General features: G+C 41.8%; 1 protein-coding gene across 4 annotated transcripts in view; it reads right to left on the bottom strand.

The window, feature by feature from the left end:
• Window positions 1-20046, bottom strand: part of Samd4a (sterile alpha motif domain containing 4A) — a 216145-nt gene that overhangs the window by 42482 nt on the left and 153617 nt on the right. For 3 of the 4 annotated variants that reach the window (XM_020162024.2, XM_074067967.1, XM_074067969.1), the window contains 3 exons: window positions 13349-13612; window positions 2176-2285; window positions 32-118 (listed from right to left, as the gene is read on the bottom strand). In XM_020162024.2, coding sequence (XP_020017613.1) covers window positions 32-118; window positions 2176-2285; window positions 13349-13612 — 461 coding nt within the window. The remainder of the gene's footprint in view (window positions 1-31; window positions 119-2175; window positions 2286-13348; window positions 13613-20046) is intronic. The other variant, XM_074067968.1, reaches the window with a different exon arrangement.

The following is a 20046-nucleotide window of genomic DNA, read 5'->3' as shown; positions in this document are numbered from 1 at the left end:
GCAGATATTCCCTTGGCCACCGTGAACTTACCCTTTCCAAAGACTTCAGGAGGTTTTGTCTTTCTTTGAGCTTCTGAATACTGATGACAATTTTGTGTCTTGCACCTTTGGTTACATTCTGTAATTAAACACAAGTTATATTTAATAAATATTTTAAAGACTAAGCTTAGAGCCTCTCTAGGCTATTGAGTTCTTCGTTCCTACATGTTCACAGGCAAGTCAACATCTATTTCTCTCTCTTGTTGGACCATCCTTAACCTCTTCTTAGGATGTATTCTAACTCCATCTGGCTACACTTTTGCCTGTGATCTTTAGGACAGAGAGATACAGAACAGTCAACTTTCCCACCCAGAATGAAACTTCTTCACAGTCTTAAAAGACGGTTTTTTAGGTCAGACACTCCTCTCCTCAGGCTTGAGCACTTCAGTCCCTCCTGGTTGCTCTGAAGGCCCCAACCCCATCAGATATCCATAGCGTTCTCAAATCTTTCCTGCACTTACTCATCTTGAGGTGCTGTGAAGTCCTGTACAGGGCACAGGGAATATCACAAACAAGGATTGCTTTTTTGTTGGTTTGCAGCCCCTTTTTTGTTCCCATAAAGAAAACCAAAATAGAAAATGAGCCCATAATTCATTCTTTACTCCAGGTAGATATTAACATTCACAGAGTTATGGATTTGATTTTCTTAACTGTGCAGCATTGGTGACTTAAGGATTTCTCTAGATACCTGTTGATTATAGATGAGGCAAATTTCCCACCAGAGAGTCTCTAATATGAACTTTTAGGGGACCTCTATTTTTGGTGCAAATATTCCATAGAATACCTCTTAATGAACAAAAGGTTAGAAATGGCAATGACATCTCCTTTACTTAGAAAAATAAAGATTCAAGTGATGAATTAACTTCACTTTGGGTTCAAGTGAATTACTCTGAAAAGTTCATGCCAGGCTCTGGCTTTGCCCTCTGTGTCAATGATTTCTTGTTTTTTCTCAAGTTGAACAACTGATGACTTAGATTTTTTTCTCAACCCTGACCTAAACACAAAAAAGCTCCCATCAATCCCTGAGATCTCAAGGAGCGATGGAGATCCAAAAGGCGGTGGGAGAACTGTTAGGAAGTTGAAATTAGTGCCTTTTATTCTCTGAGAATGTGCAGTGACTTCGGGCTTTGTCTAGCTCTCAATACTGGTATTCAGCCAGGCCTGCAGAGGTTAACTGAGGGTATTGAATAAGCAATGGGAAATCAGAGGTCTGTGGGGAGGTATGCGTCCTGACCAGCTATACCCCAAATGGTCCAATCTCCTCTTCCTGCAGGGGAAATGATATTAGCCTGTTCAGACCACCAATTCTTCAAAATGATTGCTCAAAGGAAACTGAGGTCAATTTGAAACATATGAATTGCATTTTAAGAAAGGGAAACAAAGACATCGGTCAGATCTATTGACTGAAGCCCAGCGTGGTAAGAAGCACGCTTGGTTTCAGGGGTTCTGTTGACTGGCCTTTGGCATCCACACTTGGAGAAAGATGCTTAAGAAGGAAGAGGACCTTTATCCTTTTATAGCATGCACAAAGGAGGTGAATCTGAGATCTGGGAAAAATCTCACTCTTAATTATTGTCCTATGCTCTTCAAGATGGTTAGAAGAAATATATTCCGAATGATTTACTCCAATCTCAACTGAGTCCAGCCTGAGTGATTTTGAAAAAGCAGTGTTGCTTGTCTGAAGCATGACTTGGCACTTCTACTGACTAGTCTAGTTAGAAGTTAGCTGATAGGTGACTAGACAGGATGACAGACAATGGATCTGACTCTACCCCAAATAAAACCTCAGTGGGCAGAGGAAAGGGGTGAACCAGGAAAGCCAGAGCAGAGACACTGACTTTTTGGGGTCTTGGTACAATATCACTTCTTCTGGGACACTCTACAGATTCTTCCCTAGCCCCCTGGAACTTTTAGGGCGTACCTGATTCTATGTTCTAACACTCCTTCACCCTCATCACCCTGTGGTTGCCTGTTGTCCTCCATTCCTATTGAACTCTGAAGGTAAGAGCCCAGCCTTAAGGTCCCTAGACCCAGGCAAGCTATGGGGTGGACATAGACATAGGTCCAAACAAGGTCTGTCTGCAACTTGAACTTCAAGTGCCACCCTCTCTGGGAACAGTCCCCTCAAGCACATACCTGAGCCTCCAGCTGGCACTCAGTGAGGGCCATCATTTCCTCATATGTCATCTGGGAGAAAAGCGCGGCGTACTTGTGCAGGCGGAGGCTTTTTAACCAGGCTGGAACATCTGTGGTGCAAGGTGCACAAGAGATGGCAAGGGAAATGAGAGGAACAAGACAAGGTGACAGAAGATGTGGGAAGAGAGAGAGGAAGAGGATGATGGTCAGAGGAAAAAAAAGAAAAAAAACTTAATGTTTAATCTTGGCAGCAAATTGTGGACCCTGAAGTCTCTTGCCATTCCCACTAGTGGACTCCTTCATTCTACTTCTGACCATAGATCACTAACTTGGGGCCTATGGGCTTCGGGGTATACAGGAATTTCCTAGAATTATATCCCAATTTGTGAATATGTGGATAATTTGCTAAGACGAGAGTCATCCATAGCTCCCACAGTATTACCAAAGGGCTTCATGACCAAAAACTGGCAAGGAACCATTGCCGTAGCTGGGCTACTTCACTGTTAATTTGGAAAGAATTGACTTAGAATGTTAAAACTAGATACGATTGAGTCCACACCCTCAGGATATTTTTCTTTGGAGGGTCAATGCAGTTCTCCACATCTGTTTCAGTCACTTCCAGAGAGATAGGAAAATCAGGAAACAGTTGTACGCCACAAATGGAATTACTGTAAGTCCTAGCCTGACCCTTCTCTATCTCCCTAGACCCCAGTGGGGTGAAGAGCATCCTGGACCCCAACACTATCACTTTTGTGGGGTGTCTGCTATTCATTCCATCCTATGGAATGTATCTGGATGTGTAGTTGACTTCTCTCTTGAATGTCAACCAAAAAAGATATGACAACTTAAAAGGTCCAAAGATTGGCTAGACCACAGGACAATGGAAATTCCAAAGTACATCTGAAATAAGCCCAAGTTTGGGATTCTAGAGTTAAGAAAATTAAATATTACACACTGAAAGTCCACAGAATTATAACCTTGCTAATTACAACCAAAACCAAAACATTTGCCCAGAATCTTTTAAGTCAGAGTTTTTGAGCTAATGAGACCTTTGAAAAGTTTCCAGCATCATTTTCCTCTACCCTTGGCTCATTTTGTAGGTAGCAACATTACGTGGTGAGATGGGGACTCCTGGTCTCCTGAATACCAGGAGACCTCCATTGGATCTTCCCTCCATTGGATCAATTCTCATAAGACATGGACCAAACAGTGCATCAGTGTAGGGCTGAATAAACAGAGAACAAGAAATACTCTGAGGTGCTGAGGCACTGTGTGTCATTCATGTTTCCTGTGAAGTAATATCCATCACTAACCATACTGGTCACAACATTCCATACTATTGATATCTGAGTGTTTTAATTTCAGGCACTGATGAACCTTATATACTGGAAAGTAAGTGGGAAACTTCTAGTTTTTCGATGTTTCTAGTAGATAATTAGGGTTGATGAAAGATGCCTGGTCAACTCTGAAATCAGGCTCTGCCTTGTGGGTGAACCAAACTGAGGGTCATAGAATGTGGATAGGAGTTGATATTTTGAAACTCAAAGACATAGGAGGCAATGATGGGCCTGCCAGGTTATTTCTTGATCTGCAGTAACATGAAGACCAATGAAGGGGTATTTCTGAGAATTAGAATTGAGCATCTAATGGCATTTTAGAAACAGACCTAGTTACCTCAGTCTAGAAATTACTTAATTCTGTGCTTGGAAGTCCTCAATATACTGTGACAAAAGAGAGTCCCTCTGAGATCAGCGTTAACCACACATTGACAAGACTTTCCCAGGCACAACATGCCAACCCCTTACATCCTCCTCAACTCAAACTGCATTGTATCAAGAATCTAGGACATGCCAGCTCAGGAGTGAGTCTGGTACTTTCCTTGCTGTGACATCCTGGAGCTATTTTACCAAACTTCATTCTCTGTTGAAACAATACTAAAGTTTCTACAGAGTGGACAGCCATGATCTTAACTACAGCTCTAGCTTTCAGTCTAAATTACATGTCACCACTTTGTCACCAGGTCTCATGTTTGCCAGTCACATCTTTGAAAAGTCCCAAGCTGCTGCTCAGAAACTACAATGATAATGATTTAGAAATGTCTGGGTAAGCCAATGTCACATTTGAACAAATTCACCACAAAAAGAGTATGGAGCAACCCTACAGACCAATTTTTTTTAATCAAGTGCTCTACTTGGCAAAATCCACGGATGATAAGATAAATAAAATCCTATTGAATCAACTACTGAATTATGTTGAAAACTGGGTGCTTCATAAGCCAAGGTGACAAGAGTTAGGAAGTGTGAGGGCCAAGTTTCAGGTTTGCAAGTTTCAGTTCCACCAGTGCTACTTTTCTATAAAAGTATTTAGACAACTAGAATTCCCCCAGATAGAGGCATAGAAGAGCCTGCCTCATTTAGTTCAAAATGCAGGTTATTGGGGGTTGTTTTCCTGGAAAAGGCTCCTACACAGTTTCACAACAGGATGAGTTAGGCTTTCCTGAACTGTTATTTCTGGTTGCATTCTTGAGAAATGTAAGCTCCTTTGGCCTATGTGCCTCAAGACAGGCCCATGTTGACACTGCTTATAGAGCAAGTGTCCTAGTGCCTAGCTAAGTGCCATGTACCCAAAGAGCTTGCCTTCCTACACTGGAACCAATGAACAAAGAGAAGGAAATCCAGGTTCTTAAGAAGATAGCCTTCGAACCTTTCATCCCCTGGTTGGTAAGGTATCTTCCCCTGCCTGGAATTAAAACAAAACTCCATTAAAAGGAAAACAAACCAGAGAACAGAGAGCCTTGACTGTTTTGTTCTTCTAAGCCAGGAAATACAATGACTCATATGCTAGATTCTGTAAGATGCTGGCCAAGAACAAACTCTACCTCAAAGCTCAGGTCCTTCCCCGTGGTACCACCCAGTTGGATGCAATGCTAAGGACTGTCTAATGAACCTCAGACCTTCCTTCCTCAATCTGTGAAGCTGGGGTGATGATGGAAGACACAAGCAAACAGGATAGGTAGAGCCATTTCCCAGAGAAGCTGATATGTAAATGAAGACACACACATCTCCAGGACTCCCACCTCTGGCTGACATACAGCTGTTTAGCTTCATCTGGCCTGCTCCTGTTGGACATAATGATGGAGGTCCCAAAACTAGAAAGTCATTCTCGTGCAATGTGAGAAAGAAAAAGGTGACTTGGCTATATGCTAGGCTGAATTCCTTCCATGTGTGGGAATACTAATATGTGCTCACTCAACATTTACAGAACGACTTTGGTAGGGATCAGACTCAGTGAAGACATGTCCTTGCCATCAAGGAACTTTTAATCCAGAGAGCATGGCTGACACATACAAAAAATTGTAATAGCTGTAGTACAAGTGCCGAGTATAGTCAAAGTTGTGGGGAGTACAGAACAATGAGCGAATTATTTGGGTCTCCCCTAGGGAGTTAGGGACAGATCCTTGAGATTTGCTGCTTGGAATAACAGCAACTGGGAGTGCCCCAGGCAGAACATACTGAAGAAGCCATCAGAGAAAGCAAGAACAACAAAGGACAGAGCCAAGAGATTAGCCAGGGTAGAACGAATGCTTGGTGGGTGGGGGAGAATGGCTAGAGACAAAGTGGGGCACATAGGCAGGGAGTCAGATGGCCAAGATATGAAATGTGGAAAGGAAAAGAGTAGATCTTACCCTGTGATGAGGAAAAGCTGTGAAATCTGAGCAGTGAAAGCACAATCAGATGAGTGGTGGTTTTCAGTGGAAGGCTAGGCAGGAGATTTGTGAGAGACGGGGCCAGGATCTGAGTTTAAGACCTTGAGGATGGCCTAAGAAGGGTGGCAGAGGAGAAGGAAAAGATGTAAAGTGGTGTGCTAGAAGACCAGGGAAGAGCAAGGATGAGGAAGACAAAGGAGCTGAAGATGGCTCCTTTGGTTCAGGTTTGGTGAGACAGAAAACACAGGGGATAAGCAGATTCAGGGAGAGATGGTGAATTCCATTGTAGATCACTTCCGTGTCATTACCTTTGGGTCAACCATGGGGAGCAAACAGCTGATCAAGAGAGGTCTGATCTGGAGAACTTGCTTTGTCAATAACTCATGGCTGTTGTTTAGTCATGGAAGTAGGTGATGTTTCTCAGGCAAGGAGTAAGACTTAGAGAGAGTTTTTAGGGAAAGGTGTAGGAAAAGAAGGCTAACTGGTAGGTTTCTGGGAGAAAATCCCTCCATCCTTGTATATGACAATGGGCCCCCTGCTGTAGTCTCCATCCTTCATGAAGCTCCTTTCAAGATCATGTTGCAGTCCACATAAGTTTATCTTCTCGTGGCCAGTTCTGATAATAGCATAGCACCCATCTTGCATATATTCTAGCTCTACCTGCTGGTCTTTACCAATGAGACCAAGTTTTAAATTGTGCTCATTTCTTTTTCCTTTTAGAGGGTGGATAACTCAATAGTGGAGAGGATTTGTAGCATGTAACATGACTCACATAGAAGCTAGGCTTCGGTACTAGAGAAAAGGTTAGATCAAAAAGAATTAACCTAGAAGGTAACACCCACGCACAGGAAATCAATGTGAGTCAATGCCCCGTATAGCTATCCTTATCTCAACCAGCAAAAACCCTTGTTCCTTCCTATTATTGCTTATACTCTCTCTACAACAAAATTAGAGATAAGGGCAAAATAGTTTCTGCTGGGTATTGGGCGGGGGGAGAGGGAGGGGGCGGAGTGGGTGGTAAGGGAGGGGGTGGGGGCAGGGGGGAGAAATGAACCAAGCCTTGTATGCACATATGTATAATAAAAGAAAATTGAAAAAAAAAAAGAAAGTTTTCCAACAGTTAAACTGATTTTGCATTCTTAAAATAAACCCAACTTTTTTTTTTTCAAAAAAAAAAAAAAAAAAGCTGGGCTTCAATGAGAACTGGGCTGTTTTTCCTAATGCCTCCTGCAGCAATGGCTGCAAATACCAGCCAGATCAACAAGCCATGCGGTACCTGACCACAGCTGAGGAGGGCCTAGGAGAAGGATGGAAGGAAGGAGGGAGGAAGGGGGGATTGAACATGGGAATCAACCCAGAGAGCAGAAAGTAAGGCATTCTTTCACTGGAAGAAACATGAAGTCACTTTCTCACAAAAGGACACATATGTGGTACAACCACCATTCCCCACAGAGAGCCAGGCTAATCTCAAACAGCTATCTCCCTCCAAGAAATAGCTGCATCTTTGGTTTCTGAGGGAGAGGAGAGGAAAGATAACGGAGGCACCAACTCTTCATGTTGAAGTGAGAGGGAAAATACTTCTTTCAATAACAAAGAGCAGAAATGTAGTGACATCATCAAGATGACCAAAGCTAGAGAATAAGAAGCAGCCCAATTCTGTTTCAGCCTCTGAGCAAAAGAAAGAAGGAGCCTTGGTCTCTGGGCCTTTTGGAACTGAATCTTTTTGAGCATGCTCCTTGATCCTGGAGAGCCCCAGAAGAGTGTGTTTGTGGGTACATATATATATATATATACATATATGTATATTTAAATATATATATATATCAGAAGGCACATAGATGGTCTAGTTTGGGATAAAATATCTACTTCAAAGTTTTAGATGTAAACAGAGGACTGCATCTCTCCCTGCCACTTCCATTAACCATGACACTCGCAAGTGCTATTCTACAACCAGCCTGCTTTGCTCCATATCAAAAAAAGTGACTGTGCTCCATATCAAAAGCTTGTGCTGTCCTTAAAGCACTTCAGCTGCAGGAATGAGTTCAATAAGGAGTGCAGGTTAAAAGTTGCAAGACCTTTAGGATTTGAGGGAATCCTGGAATTTACTTTGCAAAGACATCAGAGTTCTCAGCCTATCTGAGAACCATTAGCACAACTCTGAGTCCATGAGGACCCATCCATGCAGGTCACATGTTGGCATTTGGGAATGAGGAAACAAAGCAAATTTATTTAAGTTAAATGAATTAGAGACAATACCTGGAAAGTCAACATTCAGAAAAAATGACCAATTTTGATGACATGCTGGAAAATGTCCCAGTCACACATGGAGCTGTATAACTCCATTATTCAGACCTTTATAGTCTTCAGAAAGGCTGAGGACTGTAACCTTTCCTAGAACGGGTTCTGACAGGTTTCCTTTTTCTTCAAAAAGATCTCACCTCTCAATAATTTTTCTAGTTTCATTCTGAGAGAGACAAGCTCAAAGGTTTACATTTCAAAAATTGCTCCAAACCCTAAACTGGCTATTTTAGAGTAGACAATATATTTTCTTTGCTATGTAGAGAAAAAGTTTACCCAAGTTCCATCTATGAAGGACTCCTCAGGAAAGGAAACAACATATTTCCACAGTCTCCCTTCTCAACTGCCATGTGTCTATCAAGTTTATGGGAGTCAAGGTTTCTTTTGTGCCTGATCATGCCTATGTATGAATAAATCTGGTTCAATGACCTCTATATTTTTCTGCTAACATGAAGCACACATTATAAATATACCCATTACTGTTAATTCATAATGGTGAGGCTAAAGCTCACACTGCCAAATCTCTACCCCTCACACAGGCAACTACTCACGTCTAGGAGCCTGACTCTATGGACTCTCCTACCCAGGTACATTGAATGGAGTCCCCTGATGAACGTGCACAGAGATATGCAAAATACTGAAACCATGCAGGTGATGAGGGGGGGCCAGAGAGGAGGCTGGGCTGGGCCAGGGAGGAGCATGGTACCCTGTGGGGACCACTGAGGGGGTTGCACACCTCTACAGGAATGCTAACAGGTTCCCACACTTCCCATGCCCCAAGTTGTCCCCCAAATCTGTTTCTCCTCCCATAGACTGTTGCTGTAGATGATCCCAAGGGCTATCCAGATGTTCAAGCAGAAATTCAAGCATGGTCCTAAGTGCTTTCCCCTCCATCGCTGTCTACATCCAGGCAGCTACCAAGCCATCCCAGCACTACTTCATGGTCACCCTCTATTCATTCTTACTGCCACTTGCCGTGGTCCAATTTCCCTTTTCTCCTCTATTACTAGGAAATCTTCCACCTCTCCATTGGCCTTCAAATCCAGAATCTCCAGTCCCATCCTCGCTTTAATATATCTTCCATGCTGCTGCGAGGCTCCCATTTCTAATACATAGCAGGGGATTCAGCCATAGAAATTCCTTTATCAGTTTTAGGATAGAAGACAAAATCTTTTGAAAGGCCTGGAATCTGATTTTTCCCTCTGTAGGCCTATTTCTCATGTGTCCCTGACACTCTAGCCATAGGTTCTCCTTGGTTAAGCCCTTTCCTCACGTGCTTTGGTGATGTGGTTCTCTCTGCACACAAAGCCATTCCTTCATCTCTGCTTGCTGATTTGTACTCATGCCCTGTGACTCAGCTTCAGGCCTCTCCTCTCTAGGAACTTTCCTTACATTCCTTCCTCTTGAATTAGGGTCCTTCTTGGTGCCTGCTTCGACCCAGGGCAAGTCTCAAAGGCAGCATATTTTCATAGCACTGTACCTGCATTGGGCACCTGTTCTTCATGTACAGGGGTGTCCCCTAAAGCAGAAATATCTTTTGCCTCTCTCTCCCCAGAGCTAGCCAGTCCAAAGCTTCTCTCAGAAAGCACTCAGGAAAGTCCACTGACTTGAATGGGGACAAAAGTGAACCTGTGACTCTTCCCTTTGCTCCCATTTGTCAAAGTTACATCATTCATCAACCACCCTGGCTTTATGATAAATCTTTAGGTGTTGGGTTTATATACCATCTCTGAGGATGGGATGCTATGAAGGACAAATATGCTTTTTTCACTGACCGACTGCTCTTCTTTCTAGGAATTTATGGACTGTCTTCTCTCTCCCTCATAACCTGAAGCTTCTGTGTGAGAGAAGAACTAAGAAAGTACATTCTACTCATTTGCTACCTAGGGAATGAAGGATATTATAATTGAGTACCAATTCAGGCAGAATCAAGAGTCTTTCCCCTGGGATAAGTCACAGTATAGGTTTTGAAAAGAACAAGGACAACTGAATTTAGAAACCACACCAGCACTGTCAGTTCAAACATACATAACCAAGAGCCTCCACAGGGAATTGTAAAGAGGGAAACTTATATTCCAGCTCAGGTTTTCACTTCTCTTGGGTTAATTTCAAGTTGACTAGTCAATCCCACTTTTTCTTTAGCTTGAGATTGTAGCTTGAGTCCCCTACCTACCCTAGAGGATATTTAATGTGGCCAACTTAAATCATTAGGACAGGTATTTATTATAAAAGGAAAAACGCAGCAATGCAGGCAGGTGACATTAATCCTCAGAATACAAGTTGGTCTACTTGGGAGAGAATGTCATGCCACAACAAAGAAAGAGCTAGATCAATGCATGTGAAAAATAAAAAGAGCCAAAAGGTTTATTCCACATTCTTGACCCAAGAGGTACATTCTTAAGGGGTGACTGTAGCCAGATCTAGCTGGTCTATTTAGATGAAAAGGAAGAAAAGGAAAGGATGAATATAGTATTTCAGCAAGGTATATGCACCTGTTGGCCAGAAAGATTAATTTATACTAAATCAAGTTCAATTATGGTAACTTGCACCTGAAGATTTGAGAATTCTTCCAAATTCTACTCCACGTTCCTTGTTCTGAAAAACTGAGCCTTTCCAGATTAGAAAAGCAGAGGTTTGATGATGGCACCCTGAGGTGGGCCATGCCCCTGCCAAGGGGCCTGGGAATGAAGAAAGAAAGCACATGGGTCCAAGAGAAGAGTTGGCTCTTTTTAGATGAACGTCACTTGATTTTATAGCTCACTGCTCAAAACATGGGACATAATTTGGAAATTTAAACTAGAATCTGCTTTTAGACATGGAGCTCATGTGACAAGTCTTCAAGATGAATATTATAAGGGCTTCTTGGACACACTCCTAGGACAAGTAATCTGATGTGGAAAAGGTCTCAGCAGTGGCCAAATCATAGCAGGGCTGGAGGAGGGACATTTGTATTTAACAAGTATTGGCCCTGTGACATTTTGGAATGCTAGTGGTTTCAGGTATGGATATTTCTACTATCTGACTTGTCAGTCAAACTGTAAATATTTTACTAATGGAATCCTTCATCCTCTGTAATGTTCCTTCCTTTAAATATTTTTGCCATTTAACTTGCTAATAACCTTAGACTTTTAATCCAGAGCCTACTCTTTGGGAGAAAGAAAGTTCAATGGGTCAAAGATGGAAATACATGGAAAAGGTCCTTTGTTTCACCCAGCCACCAATGTGTTTTCTGATAAATACCCACGGGCCTGTAAAGAAAGACTTAGATGAGACCTTGCCTGGGTCATTTTCTGATTAAGTTCTGAGGAGACAATTCTCACCAATGCTAGAGAAATGAATCAAATAAACATATAGAATATTCTTTGAACTTTGGAAATTTTGGGCTTTTGTCTTAAAAACAGGGATAGACATTCAATTTTGCTTTCACTCAGATTTCTTTAAAAACATGTTCTCTTTATTTACTTCTTCCTTCAAAATGCCAGCATACAATGAACCCACCTTTATCTACTTTGGGAGAGTGTATGAAGTATGCATAAACCCTCGAAAAAAAAAAAAAAGGAAAGGAAGAAAATAAAATGAAAGGAAGAAAAGTCCAAACACTTTACAGTGGAGTGAGCATTCCTCCTGGGAGGGATTTGGATCCCCAGGAGTGGCCTTCCAGAGTTCTCCCTGCCAGTCAACACTGGCCAATATCCTTCCACAGAGTTACCAGTTAGAACCCCAGTATATACTGTCTTAGAAAGAGAGCCATCCAGACACTAAACTTCACCTGCAAAGGGGCTAGGCAAAAAGCATCCCTCAGGTATTTCCATGCCAAGCCAGGCTTACCACAATCAAGGCTAAGCCTCGCCTGCTACCTGTCACCTTGGGCTTGGCTACTTGAACAGGAAGCATAAACTCAGAAGTGGGTTTTGTCAATTTTCTAAAATTATAATACAGTTCCCTGAACACCGTGAAAAAGGATGACATACTGTCTGTGTCAACATGACCCACTACTTCTGCTGCCTGTTAAACACCTTTAAAGACCCATCTGTAACATCGGAGGAAAATGTCAAGATACATCCCACTCTCTGGGGTCACTCAGAAAAGGAACCATCATGGGACGGGGGGTGGGATGGGGTGGGACAGAGAGGGGATAGGCCGAAATTGTTGAGAGGAAGACTGAAGGTCAGCCCCACTTCCCCGGTTGATGGGCTCCATCTTCAGTGTGGGGCCTTCTTACAGCTGGCACTTGGGCAGATATGGCTGTGCTTTCTTTGCCAGGCTCCTGTGCATGAGAAGATGAGGTCCAGAGCCTCCTATGTCAACAGTGATCATTTACAAGGGAAACATCAACCTCAGGACTATGTATTTATGGCAGCACACGGGGTGCTCTAGGGCCTCCCTTTGGTATTGCAATCCTCAAAGCCTGTGTGGTTATTGTCTTCCCACCTAACATTGTTATCAGCATCTCTCTGATGAGCATCTTCCCCTAAGGACTTCTATCCCTGGAACAACCGGAGTCTAAAAATATAATACACATATCCTCTTTGAACTTATCATGGGTAATTTGGAAATCTCTGTCTCCTGATGAGGATCTGTAGAAGAGGGTAGATTTACCAGCTTTGTTGGAAATTCTATTTAGGTGCACAAAAGGCTTTTATCACCAATATGCAAATCTATTATCAAGCTTAAAACACTGTTGGAGATTCTCAGTGGTGTTTTCATGTTCCTTAAACAGTTGCAGAGAAAAGGGTTTAAAGGGTTTTTTTGGATACCAAAGAAAAGGGGAGAGAGAAAGGAAGAACTACTATAATTCTATAGTAACAGAGATTTAGAAAACAAAACAAAACAAAAAAGATCAGTGGTTTGTTTTTTGGAATTAGTGACAGGTCCCTGGTCACAGTAAGGCAGAGGGTAGCCTGGCTTAGCATCTTTATAAAGAGATGACCCTACTCAGTTTCTGGCAGGACTGATCAGTTGTCTGAGGGTCCCAAGTTTGGTTGAGAAGTACTGGAAGGGGACTCTGAATCTTTTCTGCCAGGCCAGTCCTGGAGTTCTAGGACAGAAGGCTTGAATTCACAAGCCTAGGAGAGGGGCTGGGTTCTGTGTCTCTGGCTGACTATCTCTCTTTACCCTTGGACTCCAAATAACGAGAGGGACTCTGTGGTTCCTCTTATAGTCACTCACCTTTCATACCACTACCTTCTTCTTGGAATGTGTTACGAGCAGTGGTCTGATCTTCTAAGTGTTCACTCCCACCACTTCCTGAAGAGGCTACACTGCTTTGTGGAGACAGGGGGGCATGATCGGATGGGAGGCACTGGGGTCCTCTAGCTCGTAAGTCCTCATGAGACATCCATCCATGTCCTAGAGGCTGGTTTGGCACATTCATGGGTGGGGTAAGGGACACAGATCGTTTCAAAGGGCTGTGGTGTGCCTGGCCTGAGAGAACTGGAAAAAAAACATAAAATGAAATAGGTTATTCCCCCCCCTTTACTTGGGATGCAGAATAACCCACAATACCTTTGCATACGGAGAGATACCACTAACTGTCTTACAACTCCACCTGTAGGGACTGCAGGTTGAGTGTGGGCCTAAGAGGGTCCTTCCCTCTGGGCAGTTAAAAAGGATACTGTCTGGACCTCTTAGTGGATTGAGTTTCTTTAGCATTTGTGGGTTTGGATCTGGTTTTAGTTCTAACTCTACAAATCAGGATTTGGCCCATACACCAGGCCAGGTTGACAACCTGGCGAAGTGGCCATTTTTTTTTTAAAGCACCAAATCTGACATTATCCATGTTGTTAGGGAGGACCTCTTAAAGGGTGGGCAGGCTGGTCACCATTTAGGATCTTTGCAGGGTTGAACAAGAAGAAGGTAAACTAATCTTTTCAGCCAGGAATCCTTCTAACTGTCACCTCTGAAAGGAGGAACTAGCTCTCTCCAGCCCTGACACCACCTCAGGGTGTGGGACACCAGCAGCTCTGGGTGAAAGAGGCCAAATCTTCCTGTTGGCCTCATAGGCCATGCCAAACTTTATACTGCAAACACTTCCAGGTAACAAGGCTGTCATTCAGAACCCCGCAGGGTGCTCTCAGTAGGCTGGGAAGGGTTTTTACCAGGATGATCAGATGGGCAACATCTGGGTAGCCCTGTTTTTAAGTTCTTTTCCAGAAAACTAGGAAAAAACAACAAACTAGCCAAATTAAATTGAAGGCAATCAAAGGAGAGATTTAACGAACGTCAATGTGGAGGGAGCCAATGCTACCTTTGGTTGGTTTCTCTGGGTGTGTAAAGTGACAACTTTACAAAATAAGTCTATTCATAACATTCTCTCAGCACCACTTCCTGACAGGTCCAGTTTATTTTGACTGCTGCTGTACTAACAGGGAATTGAGCCACATGCATTTTTAAACATTTTTCAAGGAAGCCATTAAATTCCTTTTCTCAGGCTCTGTCCTTTTTTCTGGGAGAGGCATTTGCTCTCCTAAATTTGGGCTAGTACTTCTATTTTATTTTGTTTTATTTTTGATGCTCCTGGTGTTTTGAACTCAGAGTCTCACACTTGCTAGGCAAGCACTCTGCCACTTGAGTCATATCTTCAGCTCTTTTTGCCTTAGTTGTTTTTCAGATGGAGTCTTGCTTTTGCCTGGGGCTGGCCTTGGACTGAGGTCCTCCTACCTCTGCCTCCCATGTAGCTGGGATTACAGACATGAGCCACCATGCCTGGTGGACCAGTAATTCTTTGGTGACATTAATTTTTTCTGGTTTTCATCTGGTAGACCAGATGGCCTAATGTTGAAATGCCTTGATTTTTATCTGGTTACATTTCTGGTTGCACGGCCCACCATAAGGAAATGAACAGCAGATTACTGTGCCCTTACTTAAAAGACAAAGATCAGAGTCAAAAGGAAGAAGGTTCCCAAAGTGTTTCTGGAGCAGGAATGGTATGGGAGGCCACTGATGGTTAGTGGACAGTGACCAGGCCCAGAGAGCAATGGAGTTCATGTGTCTGTGGTCAATGTTTTCATCTGGCCTCATGTCACCAGAAAGGGGGACAATCAGAAGGGCTAGAAATGTCTTTATTAACAAAAGGGAGGAGAAAAGGGAGCTTCTGGGTCTAGTACTTATAACCTGGGAAATTTCTAATCTGAGTAAATTTTAAAGAAGGCAAAGAATTATCATCTACCTTAAAAATATGCAAAGGGTATTTTTTTTTTTAAAACAATCCTTCCAGGATGAAATAGTTGCATTTTCACTGAATAGATTAGGAAACAAATTATTTAAAAAGGCTCCCTGGAAAATGCACTGGTACCGGTTGGAGCAGAATTAGCAAGGGAAAAAAGGGAGCAGAAAAAAAAAAATGAAAAGGAAGAAGCAACAAAACTGAAGAGAGAAGCCAATAGGAAAAAAAGCCAGACATCCAGAAAAATCCATTTCATGCCTAAGTATTTTATATAAAACAAAACAGACTTGTTTAGGGCTGCCCTATCTTAGACACCTTTGCTTTCCAGTACCTCTGCAACCATTTCAGAATATCTTCTGGGCTTTGAATCATGCCAGCCAGGTGGAATGGAGGTTCCTCTCCCAAGCTGGGATAAGAGTGAGTATGAAACCATAAACAGGCCTTGCCAAAGAGTGCAGAGCTGGTGGACCCCTCAGCACCTAGGCTGCTTAGAGGCTTTTTATGGATTGGCATGGGGTTGCTGCTAGGATGGTTCTCATCTTGTTTGAGTGTCAAGAACAATTCAATACCTATGGAGCAGTTGAATTCCACAATTGGATGGAAACATGGTGCGTCTTTCCACCTAAAATTTCTTAAAATCCATGTTCCTCCCCTCTGAAGAGCATCCTTGGGGACGCTGCCAGTATTCTAGGACTCCTCTGGCTATTGAGATTGGAACTAGATGTTTACCTAACTGAATGAGCTTACAGAGCCTTGCACATAGAGACAAACACAACTTTTTTTCACATTTTCCTGAGCTTAAGTGAAGTCATAGGGTTAGAGCATGAACTTGGCCTCATCTGTATCAAGGGCCAGGGGCTCCACCTCCTCTATATCATGAGGGAGCTCTTTGATTCCTATATCTGCCACACTCTCAGGAATGTCTCCTTAGGAGTCAACTTGCAGGAGCATCAAATGCAGTGCCCGACACTTAGTCTCTGATTTGCCGAGAGGGTCAGGAATTTAAAGTCAGGTTGAATGTCACATCTAAATCAAAGGAAAGTTGTACTGGGCAAATGACTAACTCCTTTGAGAAGAACTGAGGCTCATAGGCAATCTAGGTTTGTCTCACTGTGGCAGGGAGACAGAAGCAGGTGACAGGTGGCCTGCCAACAGTGCCACTTGGTGGTGAAGACAAATCCACAGGTTTAGGCAATGGTGACCATGAAGACAATTTTGGCATCAGCTCTTGTTCTGGAGTACTTTGGTCTACAGCGGCAGAGGGAATAATAAATGGCACGGGCAGAAAGAGTCTGAAGGAAAATAGGCCGTACAGTTGTGGAATTAATGAGGTGGCCAGTACCAATAGCTGTCCCATTATTGTATTTTGTTTTTAACTAAAAGAACTCACCTGAAGTGGGTGACACATCGAGGAGATAGGGACATTCATGCAAAAAAAAAATTTTTTTCCCCTACAAGTCAAGAGGAAAGAGCAGTAAAAACAGACTTGTGAGAGGCTTTCAGCCTTGTGGTAGCTGCCCCAGAATGACTCTTGCCAGAGGCTTCTGAACACTCTTGTTTGTTGACTGCTGTGTGGTAACCAATGGCTAACGACTCCTTCAGACTTAAGCTGCCCAAGAGTAATCAAATGTTGTAGAAACTAAGTACGCCTTAAAAAAAAAAAACTCCACGTATTTCAGAAATTGGCAAGTTCCAGCAGAATTGAGGGCCTAAATTTATACTGCATTTGTGACTTTTATAATAGTGGAGGGATAGCCTATTTCAAGATGGATTCATTATACTAAAAATCATACTAAAAATTACCAAGGGAAGCAAAATTGTGGCTTTTATGCTCTTGAATCACAGAAACTAAAACTTAGTAGTGTGTATAGTACAGATTCAATATTGCTTATATTTTTAGAAATCTCTACAAGAAAGTTCAAGTCTGTACACATCCATATGTATATGTACGTAAGCTGTGCATATGTACATCAGGACACTGTAATTTTGTGAACGTTTATAAATTCAAGTGACTCAAAGTACACAATAAGTACTGAGTAAATCTAGCTGAAATATGTAAAAATCAGCTGAAATATAATCTTGCTACAACAGTTGAATAGTATGTCAGAAAAACAGAGGGGTTTCTAATTTTGGTGATAGCATTTGGTCCTAGTCAACTTTTCTGACCTTGTCTTACCTTATGATTTATTTTTCATTTCCCACCATCTTTAATGAGACCCTTTTCAACAGCTTTTTAGGGAAAATTTATGATGCCTGATTCTGGATTCTGTTCTTTTAAGTATTTTTCTTTTTAAACCTGGAATTCAGATTTTTCTTCCCATTTCCTTTGACCAACTTTGACTTTGCCTTGACTTTTAATTATTGAGATAAGACTAAGGCAGAGATTTTTCAGGATGTTTAGTACTCTTTAGAGAATATTAAATCAAACTACCTTTTCTTGCCTTCTAATATGAGAAATAACAGAATTTGTGAATAAAGGAAGGTTTGGGGAATACTGAACCAATTATTTCTTCAGGTCATGATTGGGTTAAATATTATACTTCACTTGTCAAGGACAGAAGTGACTCATAAAAGCAAATAATCTGATCCTTACACCAAAACTCTGTCCTAACTAACTTCAACAGAGACCTTTCAAAGGTGTATTGTGTACCTCACTGCTTTCCTTAAATTTACACACTGAATGCAGTTTGGACTTTAATTTTTTTTTCTGGTGTTACTCAAGTTTGAACTCAGGGCCTTGTGCTTCCTAGTCAGGTCCTCTACCATTTGAGCCACACCCCCAACTCTAAAATTATTTTTATGAATATAGATTCTTAATATTTTAGAGCTAGAAGCTTCCAGAAAGACAATACTATTTAGCAATTTCTGAACTGTGAGCTGTGAGCCCCTGAAAATCCCTTATGTATACCAAGCCTCATTAGTGGAGAGAATACTGTGCTATTAATGAATTTTATATGTGTAGCAACAATATTGGAATTAACACAAGATACAAATAAATTGGTATGCATGGAAAAGATCTATGCCAAGTGCATATATATTTTTGTGGGGTTTTTTTTTGGACCAGCAGATTTTAAGTACAATTGTTTTTACAAAGAGCCCCAATTTTTTCATATTCATTATTAACTCACCTGGTTCCTAGGTTCTATTGGTCTAGTGCACTCTAATTTGACTTAGATGATTGCTGCTCTGCACTCTCTCTGTTGAGACAGGCTACCCTGCCAATGAAAGGTAGCTCAGGAACTCCTGTGCTGTGTGATTTTCACAGTGCACTAGCTCCTGAAATTCCAGTCAATCATTACTTCTTGTTGCTACCACCACGTGTTTCCACCACCTATTTGCAGGCTTAGCGTTTTGTTGTAGAGAATTTAGACCGCTGAAGGTGTTCAAAATTTGACTTGCTTTTGAATAAAGGCGCTGAATATCCCATATTCCTCTTTCACCAAGCTAAATAACCTGTGTTCTCAACACATGGCTGGGTTTTGCACCCTCATCATGCCTTACAAGTCCTGTCACATACAGATGATTTGTAGCTTTATTTATCTATTTTTTTTAGTGTATACATTTTGTTTTGTTTTTTTGAGACATGGTCTTGCTATGTAGCCCAAGCTGGCCTTAAATTCACTATGAAGCTTAGGCTGGTCTTGAACTTGAGATTTTCCTGCCTCTGCCTCCTGAGTGCCAGGACTACAGATGTGCACCTCCATGCCTGGCTACTGTCTATGTTTTTAACTCAAGAAACTGCCTGTTTCTGATAGAAAAAAATGCTTTGTTAAATTTTCAAATTTCTAGATGTTCATGAGACAGAATTTCATCCAGTACCTAGAGCTCAACTAAACCCTATAAAAATAAATCATTCTAACTTAGGGACTTAAAAAGGTAGACTGAAGAAACCAAGTGCTTGTATATTATTTAAAAATATTAATTTAAGACTTCTTTCCTGAATTCCCTACAACTCAGATGACACTTACTTATGATAAGGTGGTGCAAAGAGAACACTTTACCCATATGGTGCTAATAGTGTACTTTATCAATACTTTCTTAGACTTGGTCCACAAAGAAATCTAGAAGTATCAGTAGAACTTTGGCTAAAAAGTACCAGTTTGAGGGCTTACAATATGTAATTCTTAAGTTTTGCTTCAGGAGATGGTTTGATCCTTGTCAAGTTGTAAGAGGAAAAAGCTCAGCCCATAGCAAACCACAAAAAAGCTACTGTTTCAAAGGAATTGGAGCAGAGTGAAGGGTTTCTGTCCGTTCCCTAAGGCTTAGATCTGCTGATGAAGCATGTTTCAGGGTCCAGCCCACAAATTTCTTCTGTGAACATTGGTTTTAGAGCATCTAAGAGGCACTACTGGAAGCTTTCAATTCAAAGAATGAAGTTCTGCTAACACTACTTGTATGAATAATTCCAGGCATTTGCTTCAAAAAAAGAAGCCCACATCTTAAACAAGGCTCAGTGATGAAATGGCACTAGGCCCTGGATTCCTCTTCTTTGGTTGGTTTTGTGGTACCACAACCAGTAATCTGAGGCCCTGTGGTGGGAAGCTTTGGGGAGAAAAGATTAATAGTATTGCAAGAAGACATTTTGAAAAAATACAAAACCGGAGTATTTGATCAATGACATCATGCAAAAAAAAAAAAAAGAAGAAGGAAAACACTGGTCACATTTATGGTCATGGGCAGATTTAAGTCAGTGGGGTGGGGG

This window comes from Castor canadensis, chromosome 3 (genome assembly GCF_047511655.1).
Source record: "Castor canadensis chromosome 3, mCasCan1.hap1v2, whole genome shotgun sequence".
Classification (NCBI taxonomy): Eukaryota; Metazoa; Chordata; class Mammalia; order Rodentia; family Castoridae; genus Castor; species Castor canadensis.
Note: the sequence above shows the minus strand (reverse complement) of the source record. Positions and strands in the feature narration are given on the sequence as shown.